Below are 20,312 nucleotides of genomic sequence, written 5' to 3' on the forward strand. Positions count from 1 at the left end.
TCAAAGCCTCACTGCTGCATCACACATTCTATAGGGACACTGTCATTATAAGACATAAGTCACACAGACAGGAAAACTCTGCACCTATGGGACGAGGTGTCATGTGTTTTTTTAATGGTGACAACAGCACCGGCTCCTCGTTGAGAGATGAGCATTGTCCACAAGCTGAAAATGACCGAGACCTTCACGGCTGCTGATTTATTAGTCAAGTAAGAAGAACTCGACCAAATCAGGGAAGACCTAATGTATAGTGTTTGATTTATAATAATGTTTTCATGTATGTTTCAGTGTGTGGGGCCCCTCCGGGGGAATATCCGACAAGATAGGAATCCCGTTTAACAGCTACTGCATCCGTTATGGTAATAATTGTGTTGTGTCATACAGTATACTTGAACGTCCCGCCATAGCAGTTCCCTGATGTCAGTTAACACCTGATTAATATGAAATATTCCTGCTTTTGAATTTTGAAAGATAGTCTTCACCTGAGGCGTGTTTTTCTGGGTCAGAGGGGTCAAAACCAGGAAGCTATAATGGGAGAATGATCTGAGATTAATGAGGAGGAGTCCAATAGCTGATGACTGGCCAGGGATTATCTCAGACCTGGGATGAATTACAATGAACAGCAGCGCTGGCTCATTAAAACCCCCTCAACCTTTTTTTTTCCTTTGGTACCAATATTCAGATCACCACAATGAGAGAAAATGTTTAATATCTGCTCACAGACATAACCAGCATCTAAAATATAAGAAAACCCCAATGAGCTGACATTTTTAATATGAAAAGATTGACTTCATAATGAGAAGATGCTGAAGGACTTGAAAAAAGAAAAACGTAGATACACACATAAGAATGAGCAAAGTGTCAGCTCTTTATCTCCCTCTGCAGGATCTGGTTTTAACTTCCACGGCTACTGTTCTTACCAATAATATGACGTCATCATAATGACGATGAATTAAAAAACACACAAGCTCTGTTAGGATTTTTTTTTAACATTTTCTATATTTGATTGGCAATGAAAAGGTGAAAACAGCCAAAAGAGTCCCGTCTTTCATGTAGAGAAGGCACACGAAAACCGAACAGCAAACTACATCCTCAGAAGCACTACCTATGCGTCTGTGGAGCCAAATACTCCAGGAGCCGTGAGGTGACAGTAGCTCTGTGCAGCTCTCCCAGGTCACACCCCGCTTTGTGGTTTTGATGCAGACAGAGGTCGAGCTGCTTGTCGGTTAGTCTGCAAATAATCGAGGGGCGACACAAGATGAAAAGTTGGCCGAAAAATAAAAGTCATCACCAGAATCACCACTGTTTTGTGTATGTTGGCAAGTGCAAAGAAAAATATCTGACTGGAATAAACAATTTCTCAAATGATATGCTTTTGGTTTCTTGCAGGGAGTTTTACACTAAATAATTAAGCAGCCAGTTAGCTTAGCTTAAAAACCTACAGAGTGGAAGCAGGGCGACCTTTGACCCAACATCGCTGTATGTACCAATCACTACGGTTTGTTTGAGCCACCTCTCCAGTCTGTTCACTCATCCTAACTGTCTTAGGCTGCCATCAGTTTTCTCAGGTTGCTCTCAGCAAAAAAGCAAGTTAGATATCTCCCAAAATGTGAGGCTTTAACTGTAAGCAACAGGGTTACACATGCGTCACTAAGTATATTCAGCTGGTTCTGGATACAAAATAAACTGCAGAGTAAAAAGTGAAAGAAAAGGACTAAATAATATGTATAAACTGATAAAATGCCCGGACAGTTACAAAGAAAAAATTTAATTGTACCGTAATCAATCTAATACATCTGGAAAAGTCCAGGATATTTACGGCAGCAGCATCTTCTTATATTCCTCCACACATAAAAGCATGTGTAAAAGATTCCTTCATGACCCAGTTAAAGGCTCTGGGTGAAGCTGCACGACATCATCCAACAAAAGTCAAGTACAGTATAAAGGTACTCTATAATACAGCAATCCTCTAATCCGTGATCACAGGATTTTTATTTCGTAAAAACAGTTATCATTATCTCAGAAGTTATCATTCAAGCCCAATAATACAGCAGAGTAGTCAATTTTGTAGACTTAAAATCTCTTTAAGTTAATGATGCATGAGGATGCAGTTTCACCGCGTCGCTGTCCTTACGTACAAAAAAAACAGCCATAGTAAAGAGTTGAAACACAACCAAACACAACCAAACAGTACGGAGCCGATGAAAAGGTTTAGTCTGGAGCAGAGACGCCGAATCAGCGGTCCAGGTCTGATCAGCTGTTGGAGCGAATGTCTGCGAGCACGCGCCAGCTGCAGGCGACCTTTATCGCGAGGGTCCGCGAAACCGGAGCCCCTCCAGCTGCTTGGCACAGACGTGACGGGCCGGGCGCTCGCCGTTCTGCAGCCCGACGTGGACCCACCAGCCGCGGCGCTGAGCCTGCACAGAGCGCCCCCCCCCACACACACACACACACACACACCACCACCCACACCCCACCCCACCCCAACGCCGCCGCGCTTCAGTTTTTGGGGTAGATCTTCTCATAGAAGAAGTTCTGGGCCAGTAGGTAGAGCTCCCCGTCCTTTTCTCTCACGGCGTGCGCCCTCACGAACTGGAACTGCTCCAGCGCGAACTCGTAGAACTCGTTCTCCATCTTCCAGATGGCGGACTGCTGCAGTTTGGCGATCGACTCCTTCGTGGGCGGCTTCTTCTCGCTGGTCTTTCTCAGGTGGGATTTCTTCCCTGTGATAAGGAGAGAAGTGATAAAAGGAGTCAGGTGCAGGCAGGCATTTTTACACACACACACACACACACACACACACACACACACACACACACACACACACACACACACACTAAATATAATTATTAAGTAATTATTAATAAAGGAGTTAAACAAACAATACATTAGATTATAAAGGTGAAATGTAGGAATGAGTGGTGGAGTATTTGAATTCTATCGTGATTCGTACTGGCTGCAGTTATTGCCACTAATCTGCAACTACATCTGAGAAGCATGAGTGCGTATTGATCAAAGCTCAGCCCTCAGAGGAGCAATTCAGACTATTTATATGCAAACATGCTTTGCGGAGTGAGCTGTGTCGCGCTTTTCCAATCTGAACCAAATCACGAGGAACATCAGTAAAGGGGCTTTTAAGGGGCACCTGTTTTGTACAGATCGGTGGCTCCCTTGAAGAAACGGGGCAGAGCGGCTTCCAGCATCATGACGAAGTCCTCCAGCTCCTCCGTGACCCCCACCAGCATGTACTCGTTCACCAGGTTGTACTTGGCCTGCTCCAGGGCCCACTGGCTGCCCACGTTCCTGCACAGACAGTCGCAGCGCGTGCCGTTATGTTTATTCGTGTTCGTGCACAAAATTAGATTCCGCTGCCGGATATGAAACGCTCACAGCGCCCGAGAACAGGAAAGCAGGGGATGGACAGCGGCGGAAAAGGACGCGGCAAAGCTACGTGGCACCAGCACGACCGAGGAGGGCTGACGGGAAGGATGATTAAGTGAGGTGTGAGCTGCGAGTACCTGAGAGGGTTGAGACCAGACAGCTACTGGAAATAAAGCTGCTGGCACGTGTTGTCATGTCAGGAAATTAGATTATGTGGAAGGAAGTCGGTTGTTTAAAACTACAAAGTGCCTTTTTGGCCAAGTCTTGTTAAACAGCACGAGAGAACTGTCAGAAACTCGCCTCTTTATTGTACTGTACTTTAATGTACTTTGTGCTACTTTAATGTGCCGCTAATGCGCTAAACACCGGGGTATTGACTGCTCAGTCAGCTGAAGTGGGTGGACGGTTAAAAAGGTGAAGGGCAGCGTCGTGGAGATTAAGGAGGGCGATAGAGATGAGTGAGGGCAGAGGGGAGTTAATACGGATCATCGTGTGGAGACAATGGGACAAGGCTGAGCGAGCCATCGCAGACCTTGGGATGATGAGAGCAGCTCAGGGAAACAAAACTGATACAGCACAGTCACTGGCATTTACCCTGAGACGATGGGGGCTTTGTTCTTTATGACAAATTCTACCAAAGAACCAAGTTAATACTGGTCATTTAATGCTGCTGGGGACTATTTCCAGGTGTATGAATACACATTAGGAGGGTTTCATGTATTTAATTCATTTAAATTAAATACGACTTGTCTTTATCATTAGGTTACTACCTACATCAGGACAGAAGCATAATTATGGCTTATAAATAGATAAAATAAATCCGGGCTTTTTAAACTTACCAGCATTCAGAGTAGTGACCGCAGAAAAATGGGATCTGGAGCCAGAGCTTCTCCGGAGCGCAGTCTGAGCCGCCGGCCGATACACATTCATCAAACGTCTGAAATGCAAACGCGGTCCATGAGCGGGTTTGAATAATGGGCTTAGAAAGTCTGTCTAAAAACAACTGCCAGGTTCCCACTATTAACACCAACACAGATTTGTTTGTTTTCTTTCTAGATCCAATATGAGAGGCTTCGTCTGTATATTTTACTCTAGTCAGAGCTTTATCCTCCACACTCTCAGTGTCTTAGTAGGAAATGTTCAAGGAGAACAAAGAGACCTCCCACCTGGTTCTGGTTCTGACATCTGCAGAGGCCTTAAATGAATGCATATAAGCTTCTGCAAACACTACATGAATTGAACAAATACTGTGTCTGTGGTTAGTCGTGAACCCAGTAGCTCAAAACAGACAAGAGGATGAGCTCATCTACGGATTTTCACCTTCTTGTCTCCTTGTTTCCTGCGTCTCAAACCGGGCCGATAGTCGTCTCCGAAGCGCAGGAAGTAATAATAGGACACGAGCCTTTCGATGGGGTCCCGGATCACGTTCACGTAGATGGGCTTCTTCTTCACGCCAAACCTGAGGGACGAGGGTTACAGAGCGGAATGAGAGGGCCGCTACAGATACACCAGGAGGAACGAGCTCCTCATCTAATTAGTGCAATGAGTAAAAAAGGTGTGAGCGACCACAAGGTGGAGTCAACGCACACAAACACAGTCACACAGGAAACGTACTTGGTGAAGTCCAGGAAGGAGACGTGTCCGTGGTAAAACGCTGGCTTCATCTCCCTCCATTCAGTCACGTTCTTCACGAACCGCACCTGACGGAACCAAAAGCCATTGTTACTTCTCCACCACAGCTCACGGCGGCGGCGGCGGCGGCGGCGGCCTGCTTACCTGGTCCTGTATGGACATGACCGGGTTGTTCTTGGTGGTGTTGATGTGCAGGACGTGGTAGCGGTTCCTGCCGCACAGGTCATAGGCGATGTTGGTGAAGGAGGTGCTGGCCGTCTTGGGCACGCGGTTGTAAATGACCACCAGGTCGTCGTCGGCGTCGGGCGGCGCCGACGCGGCCGAGGCCCGTTCCCGCAGGCCGTCCTGCGTGTGCCGCTGCTCGATCTCCCGCACCTCGTGCCGGGCGATGGCTCGCTCTGGAGGGACGACGGGAGGCGAGACAGAAATGGATCAGCGCCTTATGGACTCGAATGGAGAAAGAGTGTGTTAAGGGTTCTAAAACCCAAACTGAGGCCGAACCGGACCCGTAACCTCCCTGTGGAGAACAGAAAGTACTTACTCAGTCTAGACAAGCTGCAAGAAAGAGTTGGATCCTGATGTCGAATACCTGGGTCACATATTCAGACTCGAACTAAACTTCAAACCCTCCCAGAGGGAGCACGGAGTGTGAGAGGTTAAAGCAGAACTTCATTAGGGGCGGATTCTCATTTCATTTTTTTTTAGAGGAGTGAGAAGCTAAAACTCTTCGTCTCACGCCAAAGAATTGAGAATAATGTCAAACATGAACATTGGTTAATCATTTTGAGCAGCCTATTTCACGCTACGGTACCACTTCTCTTCTCCACTCACTAATCAGACTGAGCATTAGCAGCCCCCCCACCTTTCCTCCTGTTCTCCTTATTTAACTAAAGTGTCTGTGTCTCTACTTCCTCTTTGCAGGACTCAGTCAAACCCCTAGCGCTTTACAGGGCTTGTTCAGAAGCTCCAAGCAGCTGAAGGTGACAGGCTCAGGGTCAAAGGTCGCTGGTTAGATGCTAAGGCTACTGTTATTTGATAGCTGACGGGATGTTTACAGGACATGAACACACTTTAAATGAGGGGGGCGGAGGTTGGCGGAGGGCGCAGCAGTCCAAGAGCTGCGCGGAGTTGCAGAGACGCCAGAGCTCCGCGCCTCGGTGTGAAAGGACTCGGCACAAAGAGGCCCGGGCCCTTTTTGGCCCTCGGGCTTTTCTTCTCCTGCGTTTGCCTCAGATTGACTGGCGTTGACAAAGGCTCCGAGCACAAGAAAAGGTGTGTGCGCGCGGAGGGGAGGCAGCAACACTGGAGCACCTAATACCCGTGGGAGCTCTCAGCAGAGCCGGTCCTGCCTGAAGCCCTGGTGGCGACTCAGACACTGTTGCAGCCGGGACCCGGCCCATTCCAGAGCCTGGCGTCTGGCACCGGACCCTGATTAAGAGTTCACTTGTGATTCTGCCACCTCGTCGTGCCTCCGAGGAACAAACGTGAGGCGCCGGCGTACAGAAATCAATGTTTCACTCTCTCTCTCTCTCTCACCCCCTCTCCTGAGCAGCTGTTAATGTTCCGCTCATCAAAGCCGGATCTGGTTACGGCCGGAGACGCAACTGTTGCTCCAGGCTGATGGCGTGGAGACGTGCCAGGTGGTTGTAATGGCTGAGGGCTGTCAGCAGGCAGAACAACTGTAATGGAAACATTCACTCGCACGTCCACTCGAAGCAGCAGCAGCAGCAGCCATGTTGGAACGCTACAGAGTGAGATCAAAGCCACTAGGAATATGTTCATGCACAGAAGAGATGTGGAGAATTGGGGTTCAGCCTTTAAGGGTTACAATTAAAAGTGAATGAAAACCGCGCAGTTCTTCGTCACATATCTCCTCGGCGCCATCCTCAGCTTCCTGTAACACGGTGCTTCATTGAGCATCTGAGTCCTCGGGAGATGAGGGACTATTGGACTTAAACCCGGAGACTTGGCTCCAACTGAAAGCGTTTGCTGACACCGTGCTGTGAAACTTACAAGGAGATAATAAGTCTGCGCTGGGCTCCTACAACACACACACACACACACACACACACACATACACACACACACACACACACACAGTTTGCAGATATTCATACAGTATATAACATAACTGTGTGTGTGTGTGTGTGTAGCTGTAGCTTTGGAGGAAGGCTGCCAGTCATTCATTTGTCAAAAGATGGGAGAGAAGAGAGAGGAAAGACTGGGGACAACCGTGTCCTTGACTACGACGTCCAGAAACCACTTGTTAACGACATGCTGGCGTCCGGTGCCAAATTTCCAAAAGCCGACAAGGAGGCGAAGCGGCCGAGAGGAGGGCTTCGCCGGCTTTGTAGCCGGCCCATTCAGCGCGAGGCGGAACGCGTTTGGCACTGAGCCCCACATCAGAGGGCGCCACACACACAAACTTAAGCCGGCGCTCCCTTCTGAGGCGCTTTAATTAGAGCACAAAGGCGTGAATGACTCCGGCCACACAGCGGCCTCCATTCACTCCATTCTGCCCGCTCTCCCTCCGCGCGCGCGCCCACCCTGTGCATTAAAAGCTAATTATGAAGCGTGAAGCCAACACGGGTCTTAAACTCTGCGACAACGACGAGCCCATTACTCCCCGCTTCACCCCCACAGAGCTGGGAGCGCGTTCACCGAGCGCTGGGAACCATCATCTCTATCAACTGGATGCGACGGGCCGTCGTGTCTTATTGCCGCCGTGTCGGATCGGATAATAAAAGCGGGGGAGAGGCGATGATGCCGTTTGTAAGAAGCTCATAAATCTACCATCAGTCGCAGCTCTCTCTCTCTCTCTCCCCGCGTCCCCTGAGAGCGCGAGCCTCTCGAACCGGAGCCCAGGGCTAGCTGGGTAATAGAGACTGGCTATCGGCGGGAGACTGGGGCGTGCGGCTGCTACGGTTCTGCTCGGATGCCGCTGGATTGCAAAATCAATGGAGGATGACAAGGAGGACATGTAGGTTGCTGCTGGATAAAAATGGACTTAGCTGCTGCTGGTGCTGCTGCTGCTGCTGCTTCTTAGCGCTCCCCTAAATAGACTGGGATGCACACGGCTGTGTTACAGAGCCAAGTTATCATGGCTACAGTTACATCACCGCTCTAGCAGTCGGAGGCACATTCGGTCTCCGGAGCGGAGGAGAGTGGATTGTCAGAGGAAGGGGGAATGAAGTTGGGCCGGGCCGAACACAGCAGGACCCGCCGTTATTGACGGTGACGGGGAACGTGGAGCAGGCTGTCACATAAACCCAGACACCAGCACGCTTTGATGAAGCTACTGTGAGTGCTGAGGCCTCATAGCACTGATGCTCCACATCTCATTCCACTGTAGCTGTCTGACGGGGTGGAGGGGTGGGGGGGAGGTTTATAGTGGGGTAATTGCCAGGGCAGAGGCATTTTTCCACTGGTTTTGACAAGAGAGTGTGACATTGACACTCGGTGAAAGGTCTCTTTCACTGGTCTGTCCTCTGGGGGGAGACGACACCAACTGGGTCACGATAAACGAGAGGGGGCCCGACTAAACGCGGGCCAGGCCATCTGATCACGCTTCAAACCCGCGAGGGCAGGTGTGGCCTCAGCCATCGGTCGGCGCCGGGGGCGAGAGAGCGGAGACGGTGGGAAAAACGCCGGACCTCCAAACCCCGAAGAACCTGGAAACGGCGTTGCCTCAAGACAAGAGTGCGTTTGTGGGAGGAAGCAGACAGAGCATTCCTCAGACGCGGAGAGGAGACAAATCCTGTTAGCGCCGACAAGGCCAGCACTGTGCAGACAGTTCAAAGTGGTTAAGTGCTCCGGGTCATGGGTCGAGGCCATAATGATACCACTGAGTGTCATTGAGGGGAAAAGACAGTGGGAGCTTAATACAAAACCCTTTTTTGGGAGAAAAGACTCCAAAGCTGCAATTGGAAGCTGTGGGTGGTACATTTCTTTCTTCTGCAAAGATCAGAAACCATTTAAAAAAAAGGAATCAGCCGTGTGACTCGAGGGTGACGCTGAATAAGCTCCAGCCACGTGTGGCCATTTGTAAATCCTCGCCTAAATGCAAGCTCCGTCTCCAGAATGATGATAAGCATCCGGGATAGATGGAGGCGATAATCATCATGGTTCAACCTGCCGCTTTCTCCCCTAATACATCTTTCTGGGCGATCGAAGGCAGTAGTGCTGTCTGACAGCGGTGCCAATAACGTCTGGGTAAACAGAAAGAGTAAAAGGGGCCACAATCTGTCTGCTTCGTCAAAAACAACCAGTCGGATGAGATTATGGAGCAATTTACACAGATGGCAGATCCCATCATTCCCCTGCCTTGTTAAGTAAAGGCGGGTCTGACAGGTTGTGCAGATTGCGGAGGGGAGGGAGGAGATTGATTGGAACGTTCCTCATCCTGGCACAGATTGTCAATGACTAAGCAGCGGGAATTAGCCAACGTTTTTCAGAGGCGCCCGCACTTCGGGGGCGGGAGGAGGGAATATGTGGCGACCTCTCGCTGTCGGAATCGGACGGGAGAATCTCTGAGAAACCAACGGTGTTTGCGTAACGCGGGCGTTCCCTCCTCTGCACAGCAGCTAATTAATAATGCATATATGGGAATCCAGGGAAAACACTATAGACGGCGCAGATGACAGCTATTCATAGGTTTCATGATGAGACGGGAGGGGAGCGGGAGTCTGTCCCACATAGAGCGTCTTCGCTGGGAGACTCCTTCAACCCGCTCCCACTCTATCTCTGCGGGCGGATCTGCAGCTTTCATCTCCGCGCTCGCTGCTTCTCCCCTTTCATGTCATTAGATTTACGATCTGCAGGCCATACGTCCCGCGGAGGATGTGATGCTGCGCTCGCCATTAGACGATTGCGGTGTGAGGACGAACGGGCTCTCTCTCGCCCCCCCCCTCCACTCGCTCTAACCTCAGGGTTCGGCCGACGTGAGGCACAGGTTTCATGCAAGCGCCTCCTGTCCACCACCCCCCCCTCCCCAATTTAAGATGCAGCTTTAAGGCGCGTGAGGTCACGAGGCTTGAATGGACCCCTCGAGGTGCTACTCACTTCTCTCGCTTCAAAATCACGATGGGACGGAGAGATGGAGACTGTGCATGAATGTTTTAGAAGATTACATTTTCCACACCCCCACATTTGCACATATTTCAAAAACGAGACAGTGGTGACTCTGCATTGATCGCGTCTGGCTGATACCCAATCTGTTTAATTGGGTCAGAATCAACAGCGACGCCACTCAAGCGTATTGGACTGGTGCATTGATATTGGTCAAAGGCAGGACGGCTTGATCAATCAATCTGGTGTGTAGAATTACAGAGGGAGAGGAAGTCGATTACAGTGTTTGCTGTAAAAAAAAAAAAAAAAAAAAAGCTGAAAGAGATGAAGAAACATAAATATACTGATCCTCGCTTAGCAGGGCACAGTCTGAGCGCGAGGGGGATGAATATTCAGCAGCTCAGATAGTGAATTAATAAGGTGTACACACACGTACATACACACACACTCGCATTTGCCGTGCACTTATTTGTATTCTGTCTAATGAACTTCTAGTTGAAGTTCTCTCTCAATCAGCAAACGCAGACGTGGAGGAAACGAGGCGGACTGGAAAAGGCGGCGCGGATGGAGGATGGAGAGGTGGAGGAGTCTGACAGGAAGGAGAATGAGAAGAGTGTGGGTCCCCAAGGAGCCAGCGGTGGACGGGTTACAGGGAAACAAGATAAAGGCAGGTTCAAGCCAGCTCTATAGTTAATAGAAGCAAAGTTGAAGCCGAGGGTGAGGAAGGAGAAGGACGCGCGGCTCCACCATCTTTATCCGTTCTCCATCTGTGCTGTGATGAAATAGGTTGTAAAAATGCTGCAGGCGTGCGTTCTTCATCCTTTTGTTTTGTTTTTTTGCATGGCTTTATGATTTGCACCAGCTGCGGCTTTAAATATTTGTGTCGCAATGAAAATTAAATAGCCTGCGTCCCCTTTAGTCGCTCGCCTCCAACGCCCTCTTCCTCCCTTCATCCTCTGACGGCGCCTCGTTTCCGAAGCCTGCGGCGGGCGATCGCTGTCCAAGAGGGATTTAAATTTCACGAACGCGCAGATCTAGAAGTTGTTTGCAACTGATCATCCAGAAACGGACGATATACAGGGAAATAAATGGTTATTATCAGGTACATTAGCCTCTCTCTCCTGTCAGTGGAGGAAAGAAAGAAAGAGTTCAAGCTTTTCAGAGAAGAACGAGAAACACAGAACCACTTCATGTGTCAATAACCCAACAAACTGCATACATACGAGTCCTGCGTTAGCTTCTGAGGCCAATAAGATGGAGCTAATCAAAAAACAGACTGTGTCCGACATCATAAAAGGGAAAGTCCCACTGACAGAGCTACATTTGATTTATCACCGCTCCTTAATGACATGTCATCAGTCGGAGCCTTTCCCCGAACGCTCAGTCTGTGTAATCTGTCCTGCAGGGTCACGGTCACGTGGAACGCCGATACCACTGCACAGAGTCAGCGTGTGTGTGTGTGTGTGTGTGTGTGTGTGTGTGTGTGTGTGTGTGTGTGTGTGTGTGTGTGTGTGTGTTTGTTTGTGTGAGGGTCGGGGTAAATATTGGGGGAAGGCCAGACGAGGGGAATGATGCAGGGTGTTCTCCTGCAACGGCCTCCAATTACACCCAGGGTGTAAAACCATCCATAACACCCCCGATTAGCCTGTCTGTTACTGCTCCGGCAGTAAACGGCGGGTGGGCTCCGGTTGCCGTGGTTCACGCCACTTGGCAGGATCACGTTTCCTGACAGACAAAGTACACGCCAGGAGCCATAAATCCCTGCCGCAGTCAAAGCCCGTTTCCAGCAACATGGCAAATGACCAGTTTGACCATTAGCGCTCTCCCTCCGCATCGCCGCTACCTGCCCCTCTCACAGCGGGGGGCCCCCCTCCATTAGCCGCTCAAATGGCACGTTTCGGTGAGTGACAGAGCAGCTTGGTCCCGGCCGGAGACGCCGCTGGTAACAGATGCCGAAGTGCGGAGCGAGAGCAAATGCGTCATGTGACCTTTACAGCCCTGGGGGAAGCTAAAAACAGAGACGTGGGGTGTCAAGGTGAGTCCAAAGGGAATATGAGTGCTGCGTCAACACAAAAGACAAGGAAGTGATGCTGAGGGTCACACACACACACACACACACACACACACACACACACACACACACACACACACACACACACACACACACACACACACACACACACACACACACACACACACACACACACACACACACACACACACACACACACACACACAAAACAAGGGTTTGGTGTGGGTCTGAGTCAGACAGTTGTGTGTAGGAGTAGAAGGAGAACAGGTAGAGGCCGGGATCAACCGGATATTTAAAATTCAAACACGAGTCAAGGACTGAGTGACACGACTGGCAGCAAAAGCAGCAGCTCCCAGCGAGTCCAGTGAATGGACCGCGTCCTTCTGCGCCGCAGGCCCGCGGCGGCGGCTGCTTGGCACCGCTATCAAAGTGGCACCCGAACGCGCCCTCCGGGAGCGGCGGCATCACACGAATGCTCAAGGGCCGTGCGTCAGCCCCGCAACCTCTGCGACAATGAGCGCATGCATGGCCCCCTGCATCCGCGAGGATCCCATCACAGAGACGCCAGTGTCTGCAGCTGAACATCGCCGAGCAACAGATGGAAAGTGAATTCCTTTAATCTGACTGAATGAGGAGCAGTGGGAGGAGGTGTGTTTGTGTGGGGGGGGGGCTGACACAGCCATCACATGTCCTGCGAGAAGCAGAGGCGAAGGCAGCACAGGTCCAGAGGTCACGAGGTGACGGCTGGTTACGTACGGTCACTCTTCATCATCGCTGTGGGACGATGAGTCTTCCTCGCGGCTGACAACGATGACAACGGAAAAAAAAGAAGCAAATCTCTCACAGTAAGTGGCTTTCAGCATCAACAGAACAAGCAAAGACTTCTGCTATGGCTCATGGGGACGCGTCGCCGTGACGACCCAACGCCTTCATCCTGTCCGTGGCTCCTGTTGGATGACCCGGCTCGCGGCGGAGAGACTTCCTGTCAGAATAACGGATCGGGCCCCTGCGGAGCCTCGGAGCGGCGATGAGCCTGGAAGCAAATCACAGCTTCCTGCCCCACGGGAGGCGTCTGATGGGGGGGGGGGGCGATTCAAGCGGCGCGAACCCCACGCCGCCACGAAGACGAGCGAGCGCGTGACACGCAGGTTCTTCTTCTAACGCTTTGTACGGATGCCACCTGTCCTCCGTGGCCGCCGCGGGCCTCTCGTAGCGCAGATGGGCCTGCAGCAGGCGTACCTGGGTTCTGGCCGCGCGGCAGAGAATTCAGACGTCTGCTCGGCCCAGTCATCCATCACGGGGCTTTTTGCCAAGTCAACAGATTCCAGCCGGTGGTGGTGGTGGGGGGGTCTCACGGGTTCGGTTTGAGTGGGGAGCGCGTGTGCCTTTGTGTTTGGACTTTCATGGGTGTGAAGCACGGGCCTTTACAGCAGCAGTAAACCAGGCCGATCCGAGCAGCTCTAAGCACAGGAAGCACCTCGTTCAAATAGTCGCTTTTAATTAAACTTATAAACACCCACACGAGCAAGGCTGCCTGTTATTCGCCTGACTGCAGGACAGAACAATTCAGTGTCACGTCCACAGACACTCACTGACCAAATCAATCAATCAAATGATTTAATAGACTGAATAAGATGAAATTTTACTTAATGAACTGATTAGTAAACGGAGGAAAACCAAAAAAAGGACTAGTTCATGGAAAATGTATCTGCAACAGGTTCTATTATTAACATAAAGACAAATATCTATTCAATATACATGTAAATACAGCAACAGTTCCTTTACGTTTTCTTCATTGCGTGGTTTGGTCTCGAAAATTAATTATCACCGCATTTGGCAAATCACTTCCAGTTAAACAGCGTATTGATTTAACAGTAATTAACCAGAGCAGGTCTGTGTTTTACACGGCAGATAGTAAAACGTCTGCAGTTCTTTCTGACGTGCAGAATCGACCGGAAAATCCTCAAACTCGACATGATTTAATAACCACAGCAACCGTAGTGCGTTCAAACGCGCAGGCTGATTTTCGTTGTCGCCGATAAAGCAACACACTGTGGAGACGTGAGCCTCTGAGCAGCATCCCCAGTTAAAACGTTCACAGCAGGTGTTGGTAGTAGCGCTGCCGATGAGCAACGCGCATGGAGCGACCCTGGAAGTGCTTCACCTCAATGGAATTCACCGCAGCCATCTGGAGCCCTATTAATTACACCTGGGCTTTTCCTGCCATAACATGTCACAGCGCCGGCCGTGGAAGAGCTTTGTTGGCCGCCCTCTCCTCGCCGCCGGGCTCACGTCGTGTCCGGGACCACAAAGGACCCGTCAGGTGACGCCCGCACCCTCTGGCTCTTTCCGTCCCTAAAACAATCCGCACAGTGGAGGCACCAGAGAAATAATCCTGCAATGGCCCAGATCCTGACTGGGAACCAGCCCCTGATGGTGGACTGGAACGCTGGAATTAGAGGAAAGGAAAAGAAATTCCCTTCCTTCTTCCTTTCCCGCACAATAACACAGACTTACTCAACTCCAGAAGCTCCATCTATGAGCAGCAGTTTCATGTATTTCCAGCAAACAATCAGTCACTTAATAAAAAAACTAATGAAGATATGAAATAAATGCTCGTTGCACTGACTAAGTCCTTTTTCTGGCACAGCAGCACCTTCCCAACATCACACTGACAGGCATCACATTAACACAAATACCCATTACGGGCATACAAAGTTCAGCAGGGCAGCCGAACCCTCCGATGAAGCATGTGCGGAGGATTAAGGGGGATCTCTCCCCAAATCCCCCGCAATGGGGGACGCACGGGTGCGCGATGACCCGGCAGAGGGATCTCACACAAAGCCCGGGAGGCAGAGCGCTCCGACGGGCTGACACCGGGGCTCCAGCCGCTCCAACTTACCGAGCTTTCCCCGGGACTCCTCCAGCTTCTGGATCTGGTTCTCCAGGAAGAACATGGCCACTGCGAAGGCGAGCAGCGCCAGGAGCTGCAACTTGGGCGGCATCATGACTCGGAGCAGCCCCATCAAATCATCCGGAGAGGGATTGTGGTCAGTCCATGCTCAGAGGAGGACGCACTGAAAAGGCGCACGCAGCGACAACGCTGATTACAAAGCGGGTGAGTGTCGGTGCATGGCCCTGTCGCTCTCCTTTTCCCGTGGAGCGTGGATTGATCCCGGGGCTCAAATCCTCAACTGCGACGCCGACTTTGTTATTTCCCAATAAGCGGAGCGTGATAGAGCCGCAGATTCGTGATCGTAGAGCGGCTTTTCGCCTCCGTGGTGCCAGCCGCCGTATCCCCCATGTAGCGCTGCCCCGTCCCATCCAGTCGGTTCACCACGGACGGACTACCAGCACCACTCAGACCATTGGATGTGCCAACAGTCCACCACGCAGCTGACGCTCACCATTCGTCGACAAACACCGTCTGTTCGACCAGGATTGGACAATATATAACGCAGTGACCAGAGCTGAGACAGCAGGTGGCGCACCTCTTCTTGAACCACTTGAACTGGAGTAGAGAAGAAGAAAATGTGGGTCGTTCTTAGAATGGGCCAGACTTAAAATTTGTGTAATAAAATTGTCTTTTTTTATATATATATATATTTAACACCATGCAATATATTCAAATAATACAAATATATAAATTTCACTGTAAAATAATTGTCTATTGCCACGAAAAGAATAATTATAAAGATTATAAAGATTAACGATCAGGCGCGACGGGGCTTCCCTTGAAAGAAATAAAGGGGTCCTCAGAGTAGTTTTTGCTAACAAAGCAGCCTCCAAAATGTCGGGAGAGGTGTATCTCTTCTGGCTCCTTTCTCTTTTACAAACGGTGAGTTTATTAACAGCGACTATGAACAATACTTGCTGTTTCCAAAGGTGTTTAATAATCAGTACATGCACTTTACTACGCTGTTAGGTGTCGAAAGATATGTTCAGTTTTGTGATCTACATCCTGCTATGACCGGGTTTTAAAATGACGTGGCTGATCGTCAAACCCCGTTTATGGGGAAATGAAGTTTATGATCTCGTGTTTTTTTTTTCTTCTCCGGCTGATGTTTCTTATTTATAAAACGTGTGAGGCGGAGTCAACAACTCGCTTACCGAAGTGAAATTATTTGACCTGATTAAAATCTGCGCCTTGCTGGTAATAGTGTGTATGTAAGAATGGTTTGGACATAGTTCTTTTAAACAGTCACTTCACATCTCGTGGATTGCATCCCGTTGGCTCACATTTAGATTTTTCTGTTGCATCCCTTTCATCTATGACCGTTTATTGGTTTATTAAACGTAATTATTTTTGACTTTAGATCCCACTGTGTAACGTCATACGAGCTATAAAGTAAAACATGTTTGTTTCCTCTGTGCAGCTGTCGGCATACGGTGTCGACCTGTCGTCAGAGGCATGCAGGGAGCTGGGATTCTCCAGCAACCTGCTGTGTAGCTCCTGTGACCTGCTTGGGGAGTTCAGCCTCAGCAAGCTCCAGCCCGACTGCCGGCACTGCTGCCAGGAGGAGGCCCAGATGGAAGCTCGCAAGGTAAAGGGCACAGTGGGGCTCACAGAACAAAGAGGTTTTAGAGTCAAACATACCTGTTATGGACTTGATGGTAGGGGCTGAAATCAGTGGAGCAGCTGGTCTCAAAACATGTATTGACAGGATCACAATCCACATTAAGTCTGAGCTTAATATAAACTAAACATAATGGCAAGACTCTCCATCCTGCAGAATGAAAACCTGAGATTTTGTAGTTTGAGCCAACCCCGAAACAACACTACCGACCCAGGACTGTTTGTTTAAAAAGAGTGCTGTGCTGTTTGTAGTAAAGTTTCTTTAACACCAGCTCAAAATGCCCCATGTCTTGTTTGACTCACCAGTGAGGAGGTCTTACTATGTGTCCATTGTGCTGTTGCTTTAAACTCGAGAGGAGTCCCTGCTGTGCTCTGACTGATAAACACAGAGTTAAATGGTGACAAACAATGTGGATTTTTTTTTCTATAATTAAGCAAAGCCCCTAGAGCGTGTGTGGTATCTTAGCAACAGCACCTTGGAAAAAGTCTGTGCACACCTCATTACACCTCTTCATGATAACTGGTTTTCAGGCAGACACTTAAAGGAAAGATTACTCCTCATTCTTCGCAGTTAGAATGAAAATGTCACTTAGCGGAGCAAGCGTTTCTCCAGCTGCTCTCTGAGGCTACCAGTTGAAACGACAGTGTCACTAAACACATTTTCCTCTTCGACAGCAGCAATTATCTGCCGTAAGAATTCTTTCGGTCCTGCACTGACATCAGTGCTGTGTCATTAAACCTTTTGAGAAATGGCTCATTGCTGAGCCCGGTCGATTAGTAAGATTTACTGCGCATGGAGGACATTTCGGTTACTCATTTTCAAATCTGTGCTTCACTGCAGAGCGCTCGTGCATGGCAGCGCCCCAGCTCCCCTGGGTGCCCGTCTAAGCAGCTCTCTGCAGAGCAGGAAAACCTTGGAGAGTTGGTCTTTTACTGTTGAGAGTAGAAACATGAGTAATCTTTATTTAAGGAACTTAAATGTAAATGTTTATATTTTTCTTCTTCTGTGGAACAAAAACTTTTGATTTTGCCAACTTGATTTTCTTTTTTAAACTACAGGTTGTATACTAAAACATTGGCAAGCAGCCATTGAATACTTGACTCTTAAAATGCTCCAATCTATGCATGTTGCTCTGCTCATTATTCATTTCCTGACTCGTTTCTGATCAGCTGTGTGGGTGTAAAAATGAAAAGCCTCAAAATTAAATTTCAAGCGGCGCCAGATTGTTTGCAGGAACTGAGGAAGAGGAGAGGTTCTCGGCTTTGCGTGCTAAATTCAATTTGCTGTGTGAACCACCTGACCAGAGCATTTACAACCCTCCTCCCTGAACCAGCGAGTAGAGCACGGTGCTGCTGTGACACTCCAATTTCCTCTAACTTATTGTATATTGGTGCTGGAGGTTTGATTACAAACCACCATCCATCAGCGCTGCTTCATATGCACATGTTCACACTTTAATGACCCCTCAAGGAGTCGCCCAGACACGTTTATGAATCAGTCTGTGTCTCAGTGCATTACTCCTCTGGACCAGGCGTCCAAACACTAGCAGCTTCTCTGTATCCATGTATGAGCCTGGAGCTATCTGAGCAAACCCCCACCGACTGTTCCATTTTGTTTCTGTGCAGCTTTATGCTGGAGCCATCCTTGAAGTGTGTGGATGAAAACTGGGGAGGTTCCCTCAAGTCCAAGGTGAGTCCTGTATAGGGGCTTTATTGATGGTTATCTAGCGCTTTAGAAATAACACTCCCTGTAATAAAGTCTCTTTGTGGAGTGAACCAGATATTGGTTTTACAAGGACCGTTTCCTGTCGGTGCTTTACTGCACCTGAGGGCCAGTTTGTCACACTGTCACACTGTTTTTATGCTCCGCGCCTTGGGACCAGACCTCCCATCCTGGCCCAGCGTAACATTTGGTTAATTCCGTGTCAGGTTACGTTGATGGAGTTAGTGCAGCCCACCTCCGTCTGGAGCCCTGCGTGTGCCATATGGCTGTCGGTTGTTTGTCTCAGCTGTGGCCGACGCCGTAAACGTTGCGTTCTCAGGAGGTTTTGCAGTTGTCAGCAATTACACACCTCCGTACTAAAATGGTAATTGACTGATTGCTTCAGTGACATTTGCCTCACCGTTTTATTTCCTCAGCTTTTGTCAGGAGCGATAAGCCGAAGATGTTCAAGGGTCTTCAGATCAAGGTGCAGATGATGAATATCTGATACAATCTCATTATTATGCACATTAACCTCCATTTGGATTTTAAAGATTAATCTTGTTATAATGGTCAGATGAGTGTTTTCTGCCTAGTTGTTTTCTAACACCCTTTTTTCCCTCCCACAAACACTAGTATGTGAGAGGCTCTGATCCTGTACTAAAGCTTTTGGATGATAACGGGAACATTGCTGAAGAGCTCAGCATCCTCAAGTGGAACACAGACAGCGTGGAGGAGTTCTTAGGTGAAAAATTAGATCGGATATAGACTTGCACAACATTTTTTTTTTTTTTTGTGAAGGAGTCAGTTCACAGAAATTACAGACAAAGATACATTTTACTGCCTCTTGTTTTATCTCTTGTTCCCACAGATAAGTTTTACTTTAGTGTTCCAAGACTCTGAAAGTCACCTCTCTCCCTTTTTTTAGGCAAAATCTATTAGTGGTGCTCTCCGTATTGAAAAATACCTGTTTAAAAAATACATTAGCTGCTCATTTGTCTCCTGATTACTGGACATTAACCACCTTAGATTTAACACAGAGCAGAATGCATCACAGCTAGTTTGTGAAGTAGTCGTCCAGGTGAGCTGAAGTCTTTCCTGCAACATCTGTAATTGAATTTAAAAGGCAACAAATCAAACTCTTTGTTGTGTTAAAAGAAAACCTTAACAAATTGAATGAACTGCATGACCAAAGATAACTAGCGGCACGTACGACTTTTTAGTAATGTGTGAACTGACTCCATTGGCTATTTACCAATTTGTACACAAACCTGGCCTTGATAGATTGTACAATGACTGCTCTGACTGTTTTTGTATGTGAAAGGTTTCATTGAGTAACTTGTGAGAATGAAAACATCCCAATCCCACCTTTTTAAATAATGATTATTATTACAAATCTAAATCATTAGGTTTATTCCATTATGAACTATCTTGTTTACTGTCTACATCGTTACAGTCTGTTCAATATTCCTGTAAAATTATTTTTTTATAACGCTCAACATTGTGACTGGCAGTGTAGTAGGAATGAGTGGATCCCAGTTGCTCTTCGAATGCAGATGTCTTTGCAGAGGCACACGTTGGTGAAGGACTCCCAGTAAACCGAAGTTGGGATGTGAGGCCTGATATATTTGTGTTTTTCTGCATCTTTTGCTTTGAGGAGAAACTGGATGATGTTTGGATGCTGTTTCGTGGCAAAGTGAAGGTTTAAATATGCAACAATAAACAAAATCTCTGGTGGGTTTTCTGTCCACAGATGCACATTTGTTGTTACTGAACAGATTATTGTCCTGGAAGGGTGAGATTTCAGATCAGACATTTGGGCCAAATACATGTTCTTACTGATATCTAGTGGCCTGAGATCATACTGCACCTTACTGCTACAACTGGTGCCTTTCCTGTAGGTGTATAAAACAGAACTTTCT

At 48.6% G+C, this 20,312-nt stretch overlaps 2 protein-coding genes across 2 annotated transcripts; one reads left to right on the top strand and one right to left on the bottom strand.

Moving 5' to 3' along the window:
* Positions 1-692: 692 nt before the first annotated feature.
* On the bottom strand, positions 693-15,607 carry hs2st1a (heparan sulfate 2-O-sulfotransferase 1a). Its single transcript, XM_029132567.3, has 7 exons — positions 15,015-15,607; positions 5,158-5,411; positions 4,996-5,081; positions 4,702-4,840; positions 4,221-4,318; positions 3,146-3,303; positions 693-2,723 (listed from the first exon to the last, which is right to left on the bottom strand). Exons 1-7 carry the CDS (start codon positions 15,136-15,138, stop codon positions 2,500-2,502), a joined length of 1,083 nt encoding a protein of 360 aa, XP_028988400.1. The 5' UTR covers positions 15,139-15,607; the 3' UTR covers positions 693-2,499.
* A 204-nt stretch (positions 15,608-15,811) lies between these two features.
* On the top strand, positions 15,812-20,148 carry selenof (selenoprotein F). Its single transcript, XM_029132579.3, has 5 exons — positions 15,812-15,950; positions 16,489-16,656; positions 18,315-18,378; positions 18,828-18,877; positions 19,027-20,148. The coding sequence occupies exons 1-5, from the start codon at positions 15,903-15,905 to the stop codon at positions 19,156-19,158; spliced, it is 462 nt and encodes a 153-aa protein (XP_028988412.1). The 5' UTR covers positions 15,812-15,902; the 3' UTR covers positions 19,159-20,148.
* Positions 20,149-20,312: the final 164 nt, after the last annotated feature.

The sequence above is a fragment of the Betta splendens genome, chromosome 17 (assembly GCF_900634795.4).
Source record: "Betta splendens chromosome 17, fBetSpl5.4, whole genome shotgun sequence".
Classification (NCBI taxonomy): Eukaryota; Metazoa; Chordata; class Actinopteri; order Anabantiformes; family Osphronemidae; genus Betta; species Betta splendens.

Bases quoted from the DNA above. Each gene is read 5' to 3' on its own strand.
- hs2st1a (XM_029132567.3), bottom strand. From the start codon at position 15,138: ATGGGGCTGCTCCGAGTCATGATGCCGCCCAAGTTGCAGCTCCTGGCG. The intron at 5,412-15,014 runs GTAAGTTGGAGC...TCGTCCCTCCAG, and splicing joins GGAGTCCCGGGGAAAGCTCG to AGCGAGCCATCGCCCGGCAC. The intron at 5,082-5,157 runs GTAAGCAGGCCG...TGGTTCCGTCAG, and splicing joins TCATGTCCATACAGGACCAG to GTGCGGTTCGTGAAGAACGT.